At 39.0% G+C, this 23,478-nt stretch overlaps 1 protein-coding gene across 1 annotated transcript; it reads right to left on the bottom strand.

The window, feature by feature from the left end:
• Positions 1–1,624: 1,624 nt before the first annotated feature.
• On the bottom strand, positions 1,625–21,822 carry LOC124163569. The gene is made up of 3 exons (XM_046540558.1): positions 21,650–21,822; positions 16,633–16,916; positions 1,625–5,660 (listed from the first exon to the last, which is right to left on the bottom strand). Exons 2-3 carry the CDS (start codon positions 16,884–16,886, stop codon positions 2,489–2,491), a joined length of 3,426 nt encoding a protein of 1,141 aa, XP_046396514.1. The 5' UTR covers positions 16,887–16,916; positions 21,650–21,822; the 3' UTR covers positions 1,625–2,488.
• Between the last annotated feature and the right edge of the window lie 1,656 nt (positions 21,823–23,478).

Below are 23,478 nucleotides of genomic sequence, written 5' to 3' on the forward strand. Positions count from 1 at the left end.
CCCTACCTGTTCACTATATGAACCGATATTTTGAACTGTTCTTTTTACTGAACAGGATCAAAGTGAACGGTTCATAAAAATGAACAGTTTAACCCACCTCTACTTGGGTTATTAGTTATATGGTCCATTAATGTGAAGCATTCAAAATATAGAAAGCAAAACTTAAATTATCACTGAGGAAGCATGCGCTTTGCATCATAGTTCAATTGAAAAACGAAGCGATGACTCGTTACTTAGGCTATGTGTGAACTCCAAACGAAAACCACGCAAACTTCCAAAAGTATCAGCAGTAACTAATAAGTATAAGCAGTTAATATACATTGCACTACAGCGATACACACCCGCATTCCTTATTTCTTTGAAATCCCACTCCAGCTCACCGAGTCCGGTCCTCCCAAGTATGACTAATGGAGGGCGCGGCATTGATGACCGGTCGGTGTATTCTCCTCCTCGTCCGAGGTATCCATGAGGCAGGAAAAGTGGACGGCAGTCGCCAACGCATTGAAAGAAGAATTCGTTATTGACTGCATGACCCCCAAAAAAGGAGCTTGAAATCCTTAAACGTGCCTGGATTATAACACGAATTCAATGTCAATGTTCCCATGGTAACCATGGAAGGAATAAACATGCCATCATAGAAGTTAAAACGCTTACCTCCAATTTTGACTGCAGTCACCACCACCGACCTCATTCTCCCCTTCACCTTAATTTCGATTAATTCTTGCCATTAACAACCGTCGAAGTACCGGGAAAATATTTATACCATCGATCTTTTCATGCCAAAACCCATGCTCACCACTCGTCTTTCGCTCCTAGCAACTTGATAGAAATAACGGGATAACGGCAACCGACAGCTAGACGTGCGGGAAAAGATATATGTGTTGCCAAAAGCTAAATTTAAAAAAATACATTGCCGCTGAAAACAGGGGTCGTGTATATGTCCGGTAGATGGGTTCTGTATGTTGGCAAAACTTACGATGGGTAGCACACGCGCAGCAAGGGAGAAGCAGTTCAAATTCATGAGGGAGAGGGGATACCCAAATGCTGCAGCAGCTCTGTGGCAGGGCAGAAAAGACATTTGGCAAAAGAGATTCAGGGGAGTTATTAAGTCGGCCTGGCCTTGAGCCTACCGTACAGCTTAGTGCCAGTAGAGCTCATGTGCAGCAAGGGAGAAGCAGTTCAAATTCATGAGGGAGAGGGGATACCCAAATGCTGCAGCAGCTCTGTGGCAAGGCAGTAAAGACATGCGGCAAGAGATATGCAGTGGTCATAAATTCGGCCTGGCCTGAGCCTCTTGTCCAGTTCAGTATCTGTGGGGCACACATGTAGCAAGGGAGAAGCAGTTCAAATGCAATGGGCTTGCAAGGGAGAATGGCATCAGAGTTTCAGTTGAGTGTTCTTTTTCTTGTTGAGGACAAGGCAGTGCAGTGCAGTTACAAGGCTGTTTCAAGGCAGTTTTCACACATTCAGTGGAGTTTCAGCCCAGAATCAGCTCTGTTTCAAGGGAAAAATTTTTACTTGAGATATATGTTATTATAGCCAAAAGTGTGTTTTTTGGGATGATTCCACCTATAAATAGCAAAATGAGTAAAAACCACAAAATTTTTCTAAAATTAAATTTATTTCACAGAATCAATTGTAGTAAAGCTTTACTGTTTGACCACTAGATGCAACATAAGCGAAATGATAAAAAAAAACTCCATATAAAAGATTTAAAAATGCAAAAACCAATAACTGGCTATTTTGATCACTTTAACAAATTATTGGAATGTAGACACACGTAAAACAACACAGGTAAAATAAAATTAAGAAGGCACATGATAGATGTACATTAAAAAAACCTAATTCACTGTTGCATAAAGAAAAAACAAATATACATATGAATATGAACTTATTCATGGATCATAAATGAACACTAAATTTTTTTTATTTGAGTCATAAGTTAACAATAATATGACATCAGTCCTTCAGAAAATAAATAAAAGGACAAACAAATGGACTTCCAAAAAATCATAATTCACAGAATGAGAATCATTGTAAGCTTGAGATTGCAATAAACTTTTCATTTGGAAAAATGGAAACAAAAATGAAAATCCATGAAAGACCGAAAATTACTGATACAATACAAGAAGTTCACTTCCTTCATGCTATTGCAGCAGGGGGTAGAATTACAATAGTATCTTTATGGGAGAGCCATCATTAAAAGTGATCCTTAATGTTTTCAACATGAATGAGATATAACATGTTTTGAACACAACACAGAATGTGCATATCATATGGAGACTGTGCAAGTTTTGCCATCTCTCTTACAATCTTTGACTAGTATGTGGAAAAGATAAATTTTGATCAGAAAAACCGATGCTTCCATCAACTACCAAATGGCAGGACTGAACATTAAAAAAAAATTTAAGAATTGGCTTCGAAAGCAAGAATGTACAGTCTGAGACTCAACTCAACTTCCTTTAGCATGTTTAGGTAAGTGAGTTCTTCAGTTTGACTCATGAGTCATGACCAAGAGTAAATCTCTTACTTCCTGAAGATACAAAATTCCCTTCTTCATCGTATTCTTCTTTCGAAACCCACAATAGAAATTTGCAAAGAAGATTTTTGCCTGCAGTGTCAGAGGATGGTTCTCTCCAACCTTTATTTTCAGACACTGATAAATGCGTTTCAATAGATTTATTGCCTCAAGCTTCCTCGAGTATTCAAGAAACAGTTTATTGCATAAAATAATACAATTCTCCAGGAAAATCAAAGGCAATCCTTTCTCCCCAACATTCTTATGCATTTCGGACAGCAATTTGTCAACAATGAAAGACACTTTATCCGAATTTCCAGACATAGAAAGTTCATTCATTGTGTAACAGAAAAACTCTAATGCATCACCGATGATAACGTCATGAGACCTGCTGAAGCATGAATTAACAAGTTTGGGTATGCCTTCATCAAATCTACCAAGTAAACAAAAAACTCTTCCAATCATTGCACTGACAATAGAGTTAACTTCTTCATTGTCATCAACATTTACCTTAGATGAGACCTCCATCAATTCATTGTAAACAAATTTTAAATTCTGTAGTTTACCCAGCATAATTACCAACTGCAGTCTTCCTTTATCAACAATAAACCGACAATTACGGCCATGCTTAGACAAGACATCTAAACACCACTTACAAACCTTGTATGCTTCTTCCCACTTACCAGTCTTCACGGGCAAACTTTGAAAGCAATAATAGACCATTATAATGCCATCATCTAACATATTATTAAAGTTTCCAAGCATTGGCTTGGAAATAATTCTTAGATTTCCAGGAAAATATGACGAAGCACACATGCCTTGGTCATATCCCATTATTTCAACTCGCGAACGAATGGTCTCGTAGGCTAATTGACTGGTTTCTTCAATAAAATTCCACTCTTCCTCATCAAACACACCTTTTTTAAGCATCAAAGTGATTCTTTTCAGCCTATAAAGAGAGAGGCTAGGTGGATCATTTCTTTCTCTGGAGCACATCTCATTGAAGATATCCAAAGCTTCATCGAGTCTACCCCGAACTTCTAACAAAGAGCCCCACAAAAACATTCCAAGAAGGCATTGATCTTCAAAATACTTGGAGGACTTCTTCCATTTACATAAATGACTCTTGAAGAACCTTTCAGCATCATCATATTGTCCACCAAAAAAGAAACACTGAGCCACAAGAATTTCAAACCTTATCACTTCTTCTGTATAATCTCCAACCTGGGTTGTGAGAAGGGACAGCACCGACTGGGAAAAACTTAATGCAGTTTCAAAATTTCCGTTAGCATTAAGGATGTCACAAACATCACCGAGACTTGAGGCATACTCTTTCACCAAAAGTGGATATTCCTGTAAATTTTCCCAAACATTCATAACATGTTGAGCATCCATTTTTAGAGCAAGATTCATTGTACTTCGCAGCACATCCATCTCTAAACCCAATTTCCTTAACCTGATACGATTCACCAACTGGATTAGCCGATGGACTCTGGCATTGCTCCCATCAATGGACATAACAAACAGCTTTGACAGGAGTATGAGGCTCTTCTCCATAACTCCAGAGCTGTACTTTGGTTCTGCTCTTGACATGCATTCAATATTAATGCTGTCTGGGGACAGATATGAGGCAATGTTCAAAAAGGTGATGGCAACTTGACCATTAAGGGATTTCTTGAGATGATCTATGGTGTTCAATAGAGTGTCGAAGGTGGTTTCCGCATGGCCAACAACACCTTTTTTAAATGGATGGTCCAAGACAACCTCACTATTTTCCTTCAACAATTGAAGATAATCTGTGATGGGCGATCCTAGTACCCTATCAGTGTCCTTGGGTCCATCTTGCACAATTTTTTCGTGAACATAAGAAATGGCCTGCTTTACGGCAAGGGGAAAATATCCAAGTTCCCTACACAGAACCTTTCCATCCTCTTCCTTCCAGTTCGTCATTTGACCAAGAGACCTTTTCAAAACAGCTACTCCTTCCTCAGGTTTGAAACAGTCCACAGTGATCATGGGTAAACCCTCCCAGTCTTGAAATTGAGAGGTTATGATTATGTGAGGAAAATTGTGATTGCAAAACTTTGCATTACAAGGAAGATACTTCCTGATGATCTTGAGTGACCTGGCTTTGTCATATACCAACAGAGTCCGCTGGTTTCTTACTTTCCCAATTATCTCCTGAATGACTGCAAAGATACTCTTTAATTTACCACCAGAGGTCCTAGCCTCAATTCCCAGTTCCTGGAATGCCAGAGTCTTGAAACAAGCCTCAATAGCTTCAGCACTCTCTGCATTTATCCACAGGATATTATAATAATGTGTATTAATGTGGCTTCTGCAGTATTCTCTGACCAACTCACTCTTACCCATACCACCCATTCCAACCAACACTACCTTGGTGCAAGAACTAGATTTTGAACTTGAGTTCTCTGTCTGAAGAATTTCCATCAACTGTTTCAGTTGGCTTTCCCTACCAACAAAATCTGAGACTGGATCACTCAAATTATACTTAATGCCAACCTTATTTCCTTTCCCCAAGCCGGAAAAAACTTCTGCAAACAACTTTTTAAAATCTGTGCTAGTGAAGAGATTTTGTTCCTCCACTTTCCTGTTCTTCCACAGATTTCTGATAATTGCCATCAAACTTTCAACTGTGCTATCAGAGTCCATATTGCTAGCATTCTTATTCATTACTAGTTTTGCTGATGTCACTAATTGCATTGGATCAGGACCTCTAACAAAAGCAACCTTATCATGAAATTGTAATATGTTTGACTCAAGAAAACTACACGAATTTTCCAAAGAGTTCACAAAAACATTAGGATTTAGCTGAATTAAGACTCTAGCCAAAAGTTCTTTCCTCACACCAAAATCACTCTTCCACTTGAATAGCTTTGAACCAAAAATGAAATCTCTAACTTCTGACTCCAGCAACATATTTTGTGAGTACATACAACTGGAATTATTAAAATAAATTAAAACTTCCTGGATATTTCCCAGATTGAAGCCTTGATCAGTTTCTTCCATCAGAGTGGTATACCTCTTGAAAAGCTCCGTGAAATAACTACAAAGGTCTTGATTAGCCGTTTCTGATTTGCCTTCCAATGACAGTTCATGACATGGCATGATAAGATAAGATCTGAAAGAAATTAATGGAAAGAATTTCAACACAAATATGATTATGATGGAGATACAGTGGAACTTGGTTAGTACGTTTCTGAAGGGACCACGAAAAATGAACGTACTAACCAGGAAAACGTACTAACGAGGAAAGTAAATAATAGCAGTCGGGGTTATTGCAATCAGTGAAAAAGTCGTCATAATTACAATTACTATCGGTAGTTCTCATAGGATCGCCTTCCTGAACTCTTTTCACATTTAAAATCAAGAAAATGAGCGCTACCATGAAAAACAATACCATGTGAATAAAAATCTCAATTTTTCATGGACATCCCGGAGACGATTTCATGATTACGGCGTTTATCTCCCGTGATTTATCCTATATATATTTACAGAACGAGGACGAGTGAAGCTCAGACAAGCGAAGACAAGTCATTTTTCTTTCTCACAGCGTACTCGGAGAATATAACAATAACCCGGAGTAAGTCAACTGGTTTTTTAAACATCATACAAATTGGGCAAAATTATATTGACTTTCAAATTACGGCAACAGCCGTAGACATTCGCTTCTGGAATGATACCATTTCGATTGTAAAATCGATCGATATATCGACTGATGACACGCAAGATTATTAGATTACGACGTAATTACAAGAAAATTTTATATTAAACCGTTGAAATTTACTTTCAAAATTCGTCTAATGTCGTCTGCTTTCGTTCCGAGAGCAATTATTTTTAAGCTAAGCTTCGCGTGGAGATCCTGAGGATCGTCTGCTCCCGCAACAGTAGTCAAGTAAATACGCACGACGTCGAGTTTATGGTACAGTACTGCTTTAGATAATGTGGAAATTGTCTGACTCATTTCTTCATCATGATAACTCGTGCAATTGCCCACTTACGAACTTTGTGCGCAGCAGTGGGCACTCCCAAGCGCTCCAAAGGCAACAGAAGGTGAGGAGCTGGGTGGGGAAAATTGGGGCTTCTTATTGGTTGTAGTTTTTCATAGTCAGACATTCCCGAAAAATGGCCGCATTTTATTTTTCATCACGTCACAAGAATTCAGAAATGCATTTGGATAAATTACGGTAGAAGAAAGAGATGTGGAATGAATGGAAGAATGTTAATGACTAATGATAATAAATTAAATCATGAATTCAGACGTTTGCGACCCTTAAGAAGACACTAGAGAACGAATTGCGGGTTGCGTCACGGCAAGCAATTGAGCGTACTAACCAGGAAAGCGCAATTTTTTCAAACGTACTAACCAAATTCTTTTACCTGTATTTTGTTCGGATGGTACCGGGACCGAGGGAAATCGCCGTACTAAGGAGGAAAACGTACTAAGGAGGAACGTACTAACCAAGTTCCACTGTATTTGCAGACACGAGTCCAAGATACATATATACTGATTAAATTAGGAAGATTAACAAGTTTATCAATGGCGAAACAATATTTCTACCCCTGAAATATTTAATATAAAAAATTAGGAAATTATAGTTACTTTAGGCATTTTAGACCACTAAGCGGAAGTCTTTGTGCACCTTTACCGTGACTACTGCTGAACTTGCAACCCTGATTATAACGTTCTACCATCTAGCACTATGAACTTTGGGTTATATTGCGATGAGAATCAAGGAATCTGCATAGCTTAGGAGTCTGCACAGTGACCCGGAAAGCCAAAGGACTGTGGTTTGATTCACCATTCAGGACAATTATTCCCCAAGACTAAGTGAAGCCATGACACTAATTGAGAGGGGCATTGGAATTTTCCGAGACTGTGACCCTGACTTTGAGAAGAGTTCACGTGTGTATAGGGCTATTGAAAGTGATATGGCCTGTTACAGGGAACTCTACCGTGACAAAAGAAAGCCGCCACTCAGAAATCCCTCAACGCTTATTTTTTCAGACCACTGATGTCGCTGATTCCCTTCCATCCACATTAACGCAAAATGAGTAATATAAATTTACTAATGAAAACATCGAAGTAAGAATCCCCGAGCACACTTTTTCACTTCAAACATGGTTTCTTTTCAATTTTTGTCGAAAAAAATTTCAAAAGTGTAGCTTGTCCTTCAACTTCTACACAGTACTAAAAATATTTGTGCGTTACAACTCAAATAAAATGTTTGAAAAGGTTCACTTCTTTATTCCATTCTCACTATGAATCTTTTATAGTTACGCTGTGCAAATCCCACCAGGTGGCATGAAATGAATTCTTAGGTAGGTGCGCCGGGTTTACTTGACATTTATGGTTTTCAGGAACCTAAAAAGTGATTTCAAGGCATTTTTCCGTGTAGAACTCGGAATTTTTGTACCTTCTTTTTTCACCGTGTTCACAATAATTTTTGTTCCTGTTACTGCGACGATGTTTCAGCGATGATGATGCCCAGGTGACGCCCGCCCGCCTCAATTCGCAATTAAAACCATCTCTTCGATTTCATAATCCCAGTTTGCCCGCCCTCGTTCATTTCCGCCATTTTGATTTCGATCCAAAAAGAAATTTTTGACCGGTCCAAAAAGAAATACTCGTAGCGAACGTAGCACATATGGACCGGTGCTCCGGAGTACCGTCTGTAGCGCCTGGTAGCGGAAGTAGCATTCACTGTACCGCACCCCATAGCGAAGCCGAAAAGCAAATGCGGGAAGATACAAAAATGGAGAAGGATTTACGTCACTGCTGCTATTGTCGTCGATGAACCTATTTATGCCACAGTTTGGCATTCCCATCGTGAAAAATGCCCCAGATATGATACGCTAAAATTATTTTGCATAGGAATTGTGAGGTCTAGGAGCCGATATTCACTTTTTACATTGTTTTTAATGGGATATTATGCTTCGATTAACGTCATTTCGGTTATCGTCACATTTTTCAGGAACGGTAAGTGACGTTAAACGAGGACTCACTGTAGTAATTTTACTGCTATAATATCACGGCTATGGTTGATTCGTTATGTTATACCTTCAGGAAGCTGCAGCAGATGAAATCACGGAGGAAATTAGAGGCTTAAAAGATGATTTTGAAAAATACTTGAAAAAAGCAGGAGCAGAGCGCTCAACATCAAGCGATTATATTGCCCAAGTCGATGATCTCCAGGCTTGCGACGATGCGACGCCGGTACCTGCATCAAAAGAAGCAGCAGATGGGACTAGCCTAAATAGCAGTGACGACAAAGATGAAAGTGAGGAAGTAATTTCACCAAATATAAAGGAAGTATTCGCTGCCCTGCAAACATTAAGATATTTTGATCTGGCTAATGATTTGGACCCCCAATTTAATTACCATTTATGCAAGTTAGAAGCCATGGTGGAAGCGGCAAAGGAGAAGGGCAAAAAGCATAAAAAATAACAATTTTTTTGGGTAATTCCTTTTCGTGTATATATTAGCCTTCCTGAATAAACAAGTATTGGGCTCCATTTAACACCAACTTATTTTTCAGGCTACTCGTAATGAAGACGCACTTCCGAGGCAGAGCTGAAGGCCCTTTCCCCACCCTTCTTTCTCCTGCCCCCTTCACCACTTGTTATGCTGACCACACTTCTTTCCTCAGGCAATCCCCATCCCACTCTCATTGCCACTGGGAATGTTCTCCGACTGTGGAGAAGGGCATGGATCATCTTTACCAGCAACGGGGGTAAGTTAACCGGAGAGAGGCTGGAGAAGTATCTTCCATTATCGGAGAAATGGTGCCGTGCTTATAAAATTGTCTCTCTTCTTCTCTGCTGACTTTTCATGAAATTTGATTATTTTCTTTGCTTCTTCCACACTATATTTACTTACGATTATGGCAGAACTATTTTTTAGTGCTAAAACTAAGAAAATCTTTTCTCTATGTCAATGATCCTTTGCATAACTTTCAATTCGGCGGAGAAAGAAACACGAAAACTGAATGAGGTTAAGGTACAGGTTTTTGTGTATCATTTTTGGGAATTCAGGCAAGTGAACCAATACTTCACACACGTTGAGAAATGATAAAACGTATCTCGCAGGAAAACAATCAATGTGGATAATAACGCTTCTCTCTTTATTTCTCCGATAATGGAAGATGTTTCTCCTGCTGTTTTCCGGTTGAAACTTTGCTCCTGTCGGCATAAAAGAAGAGAGACATACTATATGAACATGGCACCTCACACCCCGTATGAAGAATATGGTCCTGATGAAGAATAGGGTCTTTCATAGCAACGTCGGCAAAGATGATAGAGCACAGTAGCCGGACGTAGAACTCTAACAGAATTTACTTCAAGTATTCACCAGAAGATAATCATATCCTACGTAATTTATGATCGTAACTGAATCTCAATGAAAATAAATAGTTGAAAAGATAGCACATTCTGCTGAAAATACGGAGTAACTCGAAACATTAACTTATGAAGGTTATTTTGGAAACGGGCTAAGACCCTCTTTTTTTCTTATTACTGAGTGATAGGGGGCGACATGAGTGGCAGTTAGGCTGTCTGCCGCTAAAATTCCGTGGGCAATGGAAACATATATATCTATCTTACGCATACTGAATACTTGCTATTCACTGCTAACCACAAATTTATAATATTAAATTCTTATAATAAACTTTGCAATTCATTATTTAATTATGTTTTCTTAACTGGTCGGGAATTTCTTAAGCGATCGTTGATATTGAAGTACAAGAAATGGGAAATTTACGGTGGTATAATTATTTAATGATCTTTCACAGCATCAATCAATAACAAAAGCATTTTCCAAGTATTCTACCGTGAATAACCACCGGAAACATTTAAATAAGGCCACTAAAGACAATAAAGGGCAGAGGAGACAAAAGGGAACATTTTTTCGTGACTTATGAAAAAGGTTTGAAATTACTCAACTCGATTTTAAGCCTTTCTTGCCCAAGGGATTGAAATAAACCACTAGCATTCTCCAATCAGACCCCACCTCAGCCCAGCCCAGAAAATCTTTTCAGACTAATAAAAAAGGCACTCAAGTTTTGTGACGTTACGTCGTAAATCTAGTTGATTTTTCACGTAGGCCCAGACATAGGGAAATACTCCAACCGTCGGTCACAAGCTGGATCAGTGAAAGACTCCACAAACAAGAAAATCAGCTCACAAGAAAAAGGTAGCCAAAAATAATTTACGAGTTATTACCGTTCGATATCTATTCAAAGTAGAGTATTCAAAAATCAGAAGTATTACAGAAAACAATGATAGTAATTCATGATCCCAAAGGAAACATTACCAGCTAAATACCAGCAGAATAATTGCTCTAAATTTGCCATGTCTCACTAGACATGCGTCTACGACCAGGCCACGAGCAGAAGAGAGCTTGCCTATTGCAAGACGAGACAGGATTTGAGGGGAGGGGTTTTTCCAAGCGGCGGAGGGGGTACTCAAGGCGAATTCAACTACTGCGCCACTGCTCCTGTTGACCGGCTGCTCCGCAAAACATCAACCCCTGGGTTTGAGTAAACAGCATACCAGCCAGAATTCTCCCCGCGCCAAGGCATAAGATCTAATAATAGATACAGAAAGTCCCCAACATATGAACAAGATGCGTTCCGAGACCTTGTTCATAAGTTGAAAAACCTAAGCAAGGCACGTAAAGTGTAGTCATCCTGCAGAATGCAACACAGCTTTATAATTTTGCATCAACTCGCGTTGTGCCGTAATATGACAAACTAATCTTGCAGCGCGTGCATCGTGGTTGCAGCCAAAATATTTTGCTGCCCGCAAGAAGGAAAAAGATGCTACACACTGACCAATTCCTGACTTCACAACAGTTTAATTGATGCTTTATTTTGCTCAAAAAGCGAGTTGCTCTAACAGGGTTCCTACTCTACCTATATAATGAAATTCACGGTTTTTTCCAGGTTTTCATGGTTTTTTCAGAGTTTTCACAGTTTTTTTCAGGTTTTCGCATTTTTTTCAGGTTTTCACGGTCTCAATGTTGTCAAATTCATGGTCTGTTTGTAAGTCAACAATAGGACAATCCCCGGCCGTATATTAACTAAAAATTAAGGTACGCGACGTACTCCGTGAATGTTAACGCAGCAATGAATGATATCTGTTATGACGTCAACGTTTGGAAAATTCAGGGCCAACTAAAGGCCCAACCCAACCGCGCTCTTGCCCAGACGCCAAATACCATGGCCTCCTTTAATATGCGAATGCCCTTAGGACCTTCTTCTGTCTGAACACGGGAAGTCGCCGGAACACCTTTTTTAATTCCTCGCCGAGAGATTGTTTTTTGCGCACGTTGTTATTACCGCACAGTAACCTTTCCCTTACCCAATCTTTCTGAGATCGTGGAAAATATTTATTAAAATTGTTCATAGAATGTAATAAATCAAAAATCAAAATCATATAATTACAGTGGAACCTCGATCTGCCGTTTTTCAGGGGGATGGGCGAAAAAATCTATGAATGCGAGAAAACGATCGATGCAGGAATGTTTGGATGGATTGCCTATGTCCCAGGAAACGCAAGATTTTGGCGCGTAATTGTGATATTTATTAAGTTTATAAAAGGATTCAAAGAAGATTTTAGCCAATTACAGGAAGACTAGTACTTAATCGAGACACTTAGGTCATATTGTTGATTCGAATTTTATCTCTTTCAAATATCCTGAAGGAACACGCCACCTCACTAAAAATGTTTGCTCTACACTCAGCATTTACCCTGCTATTATGGATTTCTCTCTGAGGTAAAAATCCATGAAACGCCATTTCCAGTACACGTATTCACAAGAGCAATGTGCATGTTATGCCTAAAACAACCGCTTTCACCGGCGCAGTGCTTGGTTGTGAGATGGATCATTTAGGCCAAAAATAGTTAATTACAGTAGAATCCTGATTTAAGGTTTTTCAGGGGGGACAAAATTTAAAACACTAAATGCGGAAAAACACTAAATGAGGACCTGCCATTTTTTTCAGGTTTTAGGGATGGTAATGATTGGAATGGCTTTTTATGAATAAAAAATATTATTTTAAGTAACTAAAAGGTGGTGAATGCAGCAAAAAATTCTTTAATGAAATGTTCTCTGCCCTATGAAGGTTGGATAATACTTTTCAGGAATCAGCTAAAAAAATGGGTAGTAAAAATATGTAATGAGAGGATGACAATTGTTTTAATGAAATATTTTAAGAAAATTCTAATAAACATCAACTTAAAAGCATTCTCACACGGATTATTATTATGGACATTAGTGATTCCATTTTTATGCATATTTCAGTGGTCTCTATGAAATTTAGAATTTTTTCTGTAAAAGTGACATGTAGGTGACTATAGCATTTCTAATATAATAAGAAAAGGTGTAAGTAGGTACTCGAAAAATCATGAGGAATGAGTGAAATAAAGGGACAGCAGAAGATCGCTAATCCCGAATTCTCAACTACCGAATATCTAGTAAAAGGGAGGTTTTCTGGAATTTTGCTAACTTAACGTTTTCTGTTGCCTCGGCGAAACAAGGGATTTATGAGCCTTTAAAAAGCCTCCTATGCGCACATTTTGAATTTCGAGGTCATTCAAAAAAGTAGAATCTTATTTTAGTATGCGTACAAGTCGATGGTGATTCAACTCGATGATAACACCAGATTCGTTGTCATATATCCACGGCCTTATGCAGGTCGAATGGAGCCGGGAGAAGTTGCTTACGCGGCGCGCTGATCACCTTGACTCCAACTCGCCTTGTTTCTCGGCAGCTTTTAATAAAATTTGGTTGGAGCTTGAATAACGTTTAGCTAAACTCTGTTAAGTGAAAAGGTTTAACCTTCAACAGAACTGGATTTCATCCGAAAAATTGTCAGTGCCTCTGGAGGTTGGCAATTTCGTCAGGGTTATGATGTCGAAGTCAACCACCAACCACCAGCCGGATTTTCGTATTTTTCCGCGCTCATCTATTCTACCGTGAGTATGCGGTGATTTTTTTTTCCAGCATGAGCGATTTATTTAGAGTCATGGACCGTGATAGTTCGTCATAACTCCGATTGTCATTCTCTTTTGACATTAATTAAAACCAGATAAATATTTTTGAATCGACAGCGATATCAACCAGCCGCATGTCGATAAATTGGCTCCGGGATATCTAAATTACGATGTAAAATAATGTTGTTCCGTAGGGAAAGAATGCTCTCACTCACGGTCATGACAGGGGAACCACTTCCTCTGTTCTTTCGCTGTTCCTCCGTGGAAACTGACCTTAGAATGGATTATAGAAAGAATCTTCTAGTGAACTGCGCAATTGATATTGGGCCTCCTCTTTTGAACAGAGAAAGTAGCCGACTGAAAAAATATTGGGCTAATAATCGACTGCCCGTAGGGAGTAGAGTTGAAAGGGGCATAAGCCATCAATTGAAAACATAATGAGAAAACCATTATTGTAGCGGCCCTCGGAGGATAACTCGTGTCATCAGTCGTCACGTATCATCGAAGTCAAGTTCAAGAAGTGAAGGATAAGGTAGTTCGAGGTTATTAAGGGATGACTTTGCTCCATTAGATCGGATCTAATACAAAAAGTACCTGGTGTTTGGATCAGAAGGGGAGCGAAACGTTACGAGAAGACAAACCACCCCACTTGTGAGTTGAAGGTCGCAGCGCTGCGCTCGCGGAAGAAAGCAGTTGAAGAAGCGTTCCCCGGTAGATTCTATCGACTCTTGGTAAACTTTCATGAGACTGTTCTTGTTGATGAGAATAAATTCAAAGATTTGGATGAACTGTCATGAAAAAACGTTAAATCGGGCAAAAAAATCTTGAGCGGGACAAATTTTTACGACCATAAATGCGGAAAAACGCAAAATGCGGAAACACTAAATACGGATAATTTTTACATTGTCCTCATAGGGAATGAACCAGGACCCAAAAAAATAAACGCTAAATGCAGAAAAACCTTAAATGCGAAGACCTTAAATCCGGATCCGACTGTATTTGTAATGTTCCTGTCAAATAAATATATTTTTCATGTAATTTAGGCCATGTGTAAAGCGGGAATAATGTTGCGTTTATTGTCAGCGGCACGCCCGCCTGAGCCTCGACTTCATCCCACTTCTTGTTTTCACCTGGTAGCTCGCTCTACCCCCACCCCTACCGTCAAGTGCTAGCGGACAGCCCGAGGCGTTCTCCAATATTCACGCGCTTCTATCCCGGATGCTTTTCTTCATATTCATTAATTTTCAGTCCATCATTTAAAGTACTCGCATGTTTTTTCACAAGGGCAATGGTCCAAAGACGAATAAAAATAAAACTAAAAAATATGAAACCTAACATTATTAAACCCACAAGAAAAACACTCGCTCGTTTGAAGTCAACCCACCCTGGAAAGTACGGAACCACTCGTGTGAGGTGAAGTTCGGAACTGATGCTATCGCATACGTCTTACGCAGAACATACTGCCGAGGGTGAAGCATAAACATATGACTGCGCCATGAATTTTTTTGTTCTAAAGAGAAGGCAACTTACACAATCTTTTCCAATTATCGTAGCACCAGATGTGTAGATGAATTCGGATTGTTAGTAGGGAGAAACAAAATCTCTAGAGAAAACGCCCCTTCCTCAGTAACCATACAACTGACATGAGACTTATAGTATCACTCGTAAATTGATAACTGATAATAACCTGATATCCTGTTGTCGGAAAAATGCCACATTAACTGCCGAGAAGCTCAGCTACGAGGATATCGAGTTTTGCCAGAAATCATCATTGTATTTTTCCAACTATTTTCTTGTTTCAAATGCTTAAATAACGCTAGAAATACGTCGTATTTGATCTCATTCTTTTTTGAATTATGTGCACTTTACAAATATTTCAATCTAATAAAATTATAATGCCAATTGCCAAAATTAGACACCTTTTGGGCTAATAGGTGATTCATGCAGTTGACCTGTAGCAACTGGGGACTTTGAAGCAGTTAAGATGAAAAAGGTCAGTGGGTGAGAAAAGGGGGGGGGGCGCGAAACATGTTTCTATTGTTCTCGTGTAACTTGATATTTTTTTGTAGCTAAGGTCTTTGTAATACGATTTCTGTGCGAGCTGGGACCTTTTTTTTTTATTTTGGAGAAGAGGAAAGCTTTAGAGGGGGAGGAGAGTGATGAATGGAAGGGGATAGCAGATCTTGGGAAATGCGCTAATAAAACTATCTCACAGCACTCAGCTTCTCCCTAATTCAATCTCCTGGGGGTGTATGTCGTTAATAGCCACAAACAACACGTTGTTAACACTTCGTATTATTTTCGTCAAACTATGGATGCGGGAAAATTATACGACGAGATCTTCATGATTATATGATCTTCAAACGATCAATGCGGGAAAACAATACTTCGGAGAACGATGTATGCGGGAAAAAATTACATTGCCTTTATGGAACATGAAACACAATTAAAATATCGAATTTGATCAGTCAATCGTAGTATTGTTATCAAGATTGATATATTTTTAAGGTTTCATGGCGAAATTCACGGCTTCTTCCAGGTTTTTTCACCGTAGACGAAATTCACGGCTTATTCACTGTTTTAAGGTTTTCACGGTTGAGTGGGAACCCTGTCTAATCCACACCACAATGCATCGCCCAACCTCAAAAGGTGCCAAATTTGATATTTTGGGCACGCTTGAATTTTTAAATGTTCATATCTCGGAAAGTTTTCAAGTCGAATGTTCGTAAGTAGTGGGTTTACTGTGATGTCATTAATGGAAATAAAAACCTAAACTTATGCAACTCACCATACAACAATATCGCAATATTCATGACAACGTGGCCCCATTCATATTTACCATCTCTTTTTCTATTGCTTAGCTCGAGGAAGAAATTGGATTGAGCCACATGACTTACATCATGAGTAGCATTATTAATCTAGGTGTTTTTCCAGGACTTTCTAAAGATATTACTAGGAAAACTACATACCATTGGATGTATGAGGAACAACTCTTACACTTTTATTTTCTATCACACTTCAAAGTTTGAACATAATCAGGTGATGACACTTGGGTACCTTCTCTTGCATTGAAGATATGGATTGTGTATTTCACTCACCGCTCTTGATTGCTTTCATCCTTATGCCTTTTAAAAGTGAAGACCACATTGTCAACAGGAGACTGGTTGACTCCTTGCACTGTCTTCACTGTAATCATTCTCAAGTCTGTGATCTCCTCTTCCAGCATGAACTTTAATGCAAGCATTGCCAACAAGTTTGTGTGCAACTGAGAACAGTCTGCTGGCTGGGAATCAATTACTTCTGCCTGTGATGCATCCTTCACATTGTCTCTGGGGCACTTATCTTCCTCCATGGTAGCCAGCAACAGGACTTCAAGTAAGATCTGTAGTGAGTGAAAATTTTCATAAATAAAACAACAGTTGGAATTGTTCAATCAAAGAAATCATACTCCAATGATTTCAACATACCATCCACCACCTGTGTTTTTATCCTACAAGCTTTTTCTTAAATTATAGATAGAGATAGAGCTTGAAAAATAAAGGTAACTATTTTTCTATTTCTTGATAAGTCAACTTCATACTACTGATTTACTCTTGGCAAAAATCATGACAGATATGGCTGAATTGGGTCTACAGCTGAATCAGGTAGGAATAGGGTGGTTTCCTATTATTTTTTTATTGCCTAAATCGAAAGATTATTACTCCTGGACTACGTATTTCACGCTTTTAGATTTTTAAATGACGATATCCATTTTTTGCGATTAAATGAAAAGTGAAAATTTTCAAGCGCGCGAAAACGCGACGCGTAAGTTTGAATGCCGGGAAATCTCTCCGTGTGGCGTATTTCTGGTTCCCGCTACCCCCCTGTGAGGTGACCTTGAGGTGAGTTGAGCGCTGATACGACGCAGGCTGCTAGCGGGTAGCTGAGTACCCTGCTGGCTGGTAGCACTTGGCTTAAATAATAAGGATTATTAATGCCTTATCAAATGGAGAAAACTTTCCGACCTTATCCAGTTTTAAGAAGTGATTATTAAGACATGTTTCCCTGAGCTCTGCGCCTCATGCATGCATTGGTAACCTCAGACGATGTATAACTCCTATCCTCTCGTATAGAAACTAGGTCCCTGTGACGTCACGTGGAGTGGCATCGCATGGGCGCCAATCTGGCCCTTTTCAAATGAGGATAAAAATGGACCATAGCCATTCGTCTAAACCGGTACAGGCATCCCCCGAGTTACGTATGCCTCGACTTTCGCAAATCCGTACTTACGTAAGTGATAACCGTACTTCAAGTTATTACGTTAATTTTCATATTCGAGCGCGTTGAAGTAGATATTCGCTCGTATACCCAATGGCAGAAAAAAATTTAGAATAGTTATAGTTTTTTACGCGATCGGTCAACTCCGTGAATAATATTACGCATTTTGATTGGCAATGCTTGAGATGCAACTCGCCGACTATTACAATGTTATTGATTTTGTATCTAATAACGTAAGAATACGCGGAAGAGTTCATGAATATCGCAGTCAATTGAATGAAACTTCACCAGGAATGTACCGCGCATTTCTCCTCTGAGAATTCACCCCACCGATCGAAATCTCTGAAGCGTTAACGCAGAATGTTCGACTTACGTAAATTTCGACTTACGCAGAGTATGCCGGAACGCATCCCTTACGTAACTCGGGGGATGCCTGTATTTCTAAAACAAAATAATTTGTATATTATGAATACAATTTTGGTGGGTAACGAATCGCAATCAATGCCTTTCATTTCCTTTGATGAAGGAAACTACCCTATTGTCTCTAATTCTAGGAATCTGTTAACAAATTTGGTAAAAATATTTGAGCTACTTATTATATTGTGACATGCAAACCTATTTGATCATACTCAAAAGATATATATACTAATGATGGAGTGGAAAGCCTGATCTTTGCAATTAATTTGGTACTAATATTTTTCAATTTACAGCATAATATTGTAACTATTCAATGGTATTTATTGTATTTTAACTATTTAATTATGGTTATCTTTAAAAAAAACTTTAGGCACAATATTTATATGTATTTATAAAGGTGAAGAGAAAGTTAATAAATTGAATCTAAATATTATTCAAAATTTTTTTTAAACTTCTTTCCTCCCAGGGTCTTCCCCCGGATATTAAAAAAATTAAAAATAGAAATTGTGATTTTAAAGAATTTTTTCCCCATTATATACCCTGTCAGGCAAAAAAGTATAAGGTTAAATTTTTTGGATACATGATAAATAATCAATACATCATATATTGAGGAGCCTCCCCGACTTACCCCACAGGCTCGACACCAGTGTTCTGAGTAAGTTTCAATCTTATACTAGACATTATATGAATTTTTATCACTCCTCAGGAAATGGTAATACTTTTGCAATATTTAATGTTCTATAAAAATTACTATACATTATTATATTAAATAATATTACTACACTATACAATTACAAGCATACATCACCTTGAGCTTTCCGTGAGTGAAAACAGAAATTGCATTTTTAACAGAAATAAGCATTGAAAATAGCCAGCACTGAGGTACAGGTCTACAATACTGAGGTTAGCACGGTAAATGTCAAGAAGAGTGATACAGAAGATAAGTTTCTTGACAGAGGACAGAGAGGTAAATTCTATCAACCAAAAATACAATACATTTAACAATTGTAGATACAGGGGAGAGCAAAAATCTAGGTTTCTGCCAAAATTTATATCTCCTTACTTCCTGAATTTCATAATTTTAAATTAAATTGATCATACATAGTAAATTTAGATAATCATTCGGAAATGAAATTTCAACCATGGATTGACAATGTCAACTTAAACAACTCCAAAAAATCATCACTTGAAGACGCTAGATGCCAAGGGGTACAAGTGATCTAACACCGAGTTATGTACAGAAATTAAGTAAAGAAAGCAAACGGGATCAACTAATCAACTATAAGTGCATTTGATCCTTCACTCGACGTGAGCACCGAACAATGGTACCCCTTGGACACCAACTTTATGTAAATTTCTTCTAACACTTATTGTCGAAATGCCAATCACATCAATTTACACAATGGTGAGACAAATCAAAAGCAGCTTTTCATGTCAATTGCCTGAATGCTATTTTAAACAATATTTAAATGAGTAATTCCATCATTAAACGTAATCTATGTGTTTCCGTTGTTCCCATGGTATAGTTAATTCAACTCAAAGCCTATAGATAGCTTATGCATGCAGAAATATAATGTTTTAAACTGTCATGAGTTGAGTGGTTATTTTGTATGGATTTTAAAAAAATTGTAAAAACGGCCGCCACACATAGCCTGCAGTTTTCGGGCCGGGATGCTAAGTGTGAACAAATCTGTACTGAACTCTGTTAAGAAAAAAAATCACTTGTACTCTTTGGCTTCTCACCCCATCATTAATCAAATATTTGATGAGGACTTTATTGATCAGGAATAATTTTAAGTCCAACCACACCCTACACTCACCTGGTTACAAAAAATTTCAAATATTTAACCGAATGAATGCGATGGTGGTTGGCGTAACATGGTGAAACTCCTTCATGATGCACAAAGGTTAAGAAAACACTTAGCTGTTTCACAAAATAAAATATATTTTATTTTGTGAAACAGCTAAGTGTTTTCTTAACCTTTGTGCAAATATTTAACCAGCAAAAATAATACTGGCTCCTTATTATCTTCATTTACGGGAGTGAAAGAGTGGTTCAGGTACAATTTGATACCCCTGCCCCCTTGCACACAGGCCTTGGCACATACGAGTAGGAATTTTCAAAAAATCCAAGACGAATTAAAAATATGCAGCGCACAAGTGTCCACACATATCACACGGATCTCTATTAAAGGATGGGGTCAAGAATCATTGCGTAGCTCCCCTCCGCACATATGAAATGGCATATTTGAATAAGTTATTTAAAAATCCGAGACAAATTAAAAATATTCTGCGCACAATTTTCCACAGATGTCACACATATTTGAAACCGGCACTCACAAATCACAAGAGAATTTATCCACCCAATCGTCGATCATATTCCCTTCCAATAACATATCTTAACTCGAGTGCTCGAGGGAAATTATCTCTCGTGATTTTCCATGGGTAAAATGGGTTAAACTACACAAGAATGCATTCGACTCTTTACCGCACGAGTTGCACGTAAAAGTTCGTTGTGATTTCAGTACTCATATCCTACGAAATATGGCTAAACACAATTTTTTTATACCGTGAAATGCAAGTGAAATTACAAAAAAAAACTGCGAACTTCATGTGGATTGAAACCTGGGGCGGATCCAGGATTTCTTTCTGAGGGGGGCACAAGCAAGCCCGTATCGAAGATTGTGTCCTGGGGGGGGGGGGGGCAAAAGGATACCTCGTAATACAAAACGAACACATTAGAATGGGACCGTATTAAAAATCTTCAATATTTTTTAAGGGTCTGGGGGAGGGGGTATGTGCCCCCGTGTCCCTCCCTCCCTAGATCCGCCTATAATTGATAGTTTTTTAAACGCAAGACGTGACCTAAAAATGTTGTGCCCTCCGGGTGACGTGCCTGTTTTCATGATTAAGTACTAGCGCTCTATTCGCCATGCATGATGGCTTAACACTATTCAAAATTATCATCCTTATGTCACACACAGTAAGTGAGACTTCACCTAGAATTTCACATGAAATTCACGGCACGGCTAAAGCTCCTGTAAACATTTCACACATATTTGAAAATTCCACACGGCTAAATCGAAGGTTTCATACATATATCGAAGAAAATTCGCAATTCATCCCATAATTCGAAAAGACAAATATTTTCACAAGGGCTCATGAATAACTATGAAAATAGAAACTCTTGTGTAGAAATAAAATACATGCCCTAACCTCTACCGTTGACATGTTGTAAGGACACGTGCTCACAAGCAAGCTGTCGCAAGCTGTATTTGAGGAAAGAATGAAACTCGACGCACATTCACACCAAACATATCCCGGTTGAACATCGGCAGATACAAGACGAGACTACCAAGTAATAAAATAGGCTAACAACGGAAGAACAATTCGCATTCAACAGCGACGCTATACTACCGGGATACAGTCGCACGTAGTTACCTCTTTGGTCGACTTTGATAGCCAGTGGAAGACAGATGACTTCTTCACGGAAAAAACGAATGCCGCAATGCAATGTAGCCTTTGCGAATGACAATTGAGAGACACGAACACAAATTGCAAATGTTAAGCAGCGGCTCCAAGTCGCACGTAGTGTCGCAGCCAGTCGCAGCTAATTCCGGCGAACCCTCCAGCATGCTCCATCCTCGATTAGGAGGAGGCGGGAGGAGGGGAAGTTGCGATATGTCTTTGGTCAGAGTATCGATGGTCAACTAAATCGATATACACCTGAGAATATCGTCAATCACGAAGCCACTGCTCTACTTGACATCGGAAAATTTTATTATTTTTTATAATATTCATGCTATAGTTTGATAAAATAATATCTTCCGCATAGGTAGGACAATCTAAGATTCGATATCCTACTATTTCCTACGGTCAGACAAATCCCCTCCCGTTCCCCTTCCTTTCTCCCTCCGGACCCCTCCTTGTAGAGTTGCGTCGTCTTTTTGGACCCCGGTAACTGCCTGCCTGATACACCAAGTAGCCATATTGCATCAAATCTACGCCGAACCGTAAAACACCGACATGGTGTTTCCATGATTCATCCTAGTTCGAGCGCATGGCCGCAACGAGACTGTCAATATCCTTTGAAGGTTAGACGCAATCGTATTCTGAAATACCTTCTTAACGTCAAAAAATTACAGTAAAGTACCAGTAAAAATGTAAGTAAATCTGAGGGGCCCGCCCTGGGCTTGAAGACTCACCATGCCCCACCAAACCTGATAATCGATTGAATTGAATAAAAATCACAATACATACGCGTGTTATCACAACCTCCCAAAACTCATTGGCTAATAATTACAGCAGCGCCAATTCATCAATATTTTATGCCATTCATTGTCCATCTTTAATATATTCAGCCTCCAAATTGTAGTTTAACTGCAAAGTCATAACCAGAAAATATTCACGAGTTATTTTTAATAATGAAGGCCATGCATACCTACCCAAGTAATTTCGGAGGGGAGGATGGAGCGCAAAACGTTCACCTTAACTGCTAATAACCTGTCTCCAAGGCCCGTTTGCACGATACTTAAACGCGTGCAAGTTAAAATCTACACTTATGAACAGGTAAATGCACCGTGTAACCACCAAACTTGTGCGAACGCATGAGTGGATAATAAAACCTGATCTAGCTCGGTTCTTGCTTTCGTAAATGTTCCGTTCTACAAAAATCATTCTTGCAAACAGACTCGTACATGTAACGAGTAACCAGACCTTAACAGGAGGAAGACTTTAATTAGTGGCGCAGCGAGGGGGGTTTATAATATAAAGTATACATTATATAGTATACACTATATAGTATAACCCCCCCCCCCCAGATCTCAGATAATTTTTTAAATAAAAATATTTTAATGCGACAACTTTTGTAACCGATATTAGGGGGACGGATTAACCGATATTATAACACAAATATCAAACAATTTACGCAGCCGTTTAACCCAACATTTTGAACCATTTATCTTTAAAAAAATTCTGGGAGAGGGCCCCCGCACCTCCCGCTTGCCTTGGCGGATAATCCATACCCCCAGGATTAGTTGCTCCTAAAAACCCCCTTGGCCTTAATTCCTAGCTGCGCCCCTGACTTTAATGATCCTTCATCTGCAAGAAAAAATTACCGGCAGGCACTGATTACGCGACGCAAGGTGTGAAATGCAATAAGGATGGGTTAGGCCAGGTAAGGCCAAGCGAGGCGCCTTAGCTGGGAGCGAGTCCGGACTCGTCTACTCTCCCCTCCCTCTCATCGTACTTCCCCTCCGCTCCCCATCCCT

The sequence above is a fragment of the Ischnura elegans genome, chromosome 8 (genome assembly GCF_921293095.1).
Source record: "Ischnura elegans chromosome 8, ioIscEleg1.1, whole genome shotgun sequence".
Taxonomy (NCBI): domain Eukaryota; kingdom Metazoa; phylum Arthropoda; class Insecta; order Odonata; family Coenagrionidae; genus Ischnura; species Ischnura elegans.

What these genes read in the sequence shown, in the direction of transcription:
- LOC124163569 (XM_046540558.1), bottom strand. Translation starts at nt 16,886, where the DNA reads ATGGAGGAAGATAAGTGCCCCAGAGACAATGTGAAGGATGCATCACAG. An exon ending in GATGAAAGCAATCAAGAGCG is followed by an intron (nt 5,661 to 16,632) that starts GTGAGTGAAATA and finishes AATTTCTTTCAG; the next exon opens with ATCTTATCTTATCATGCCAT.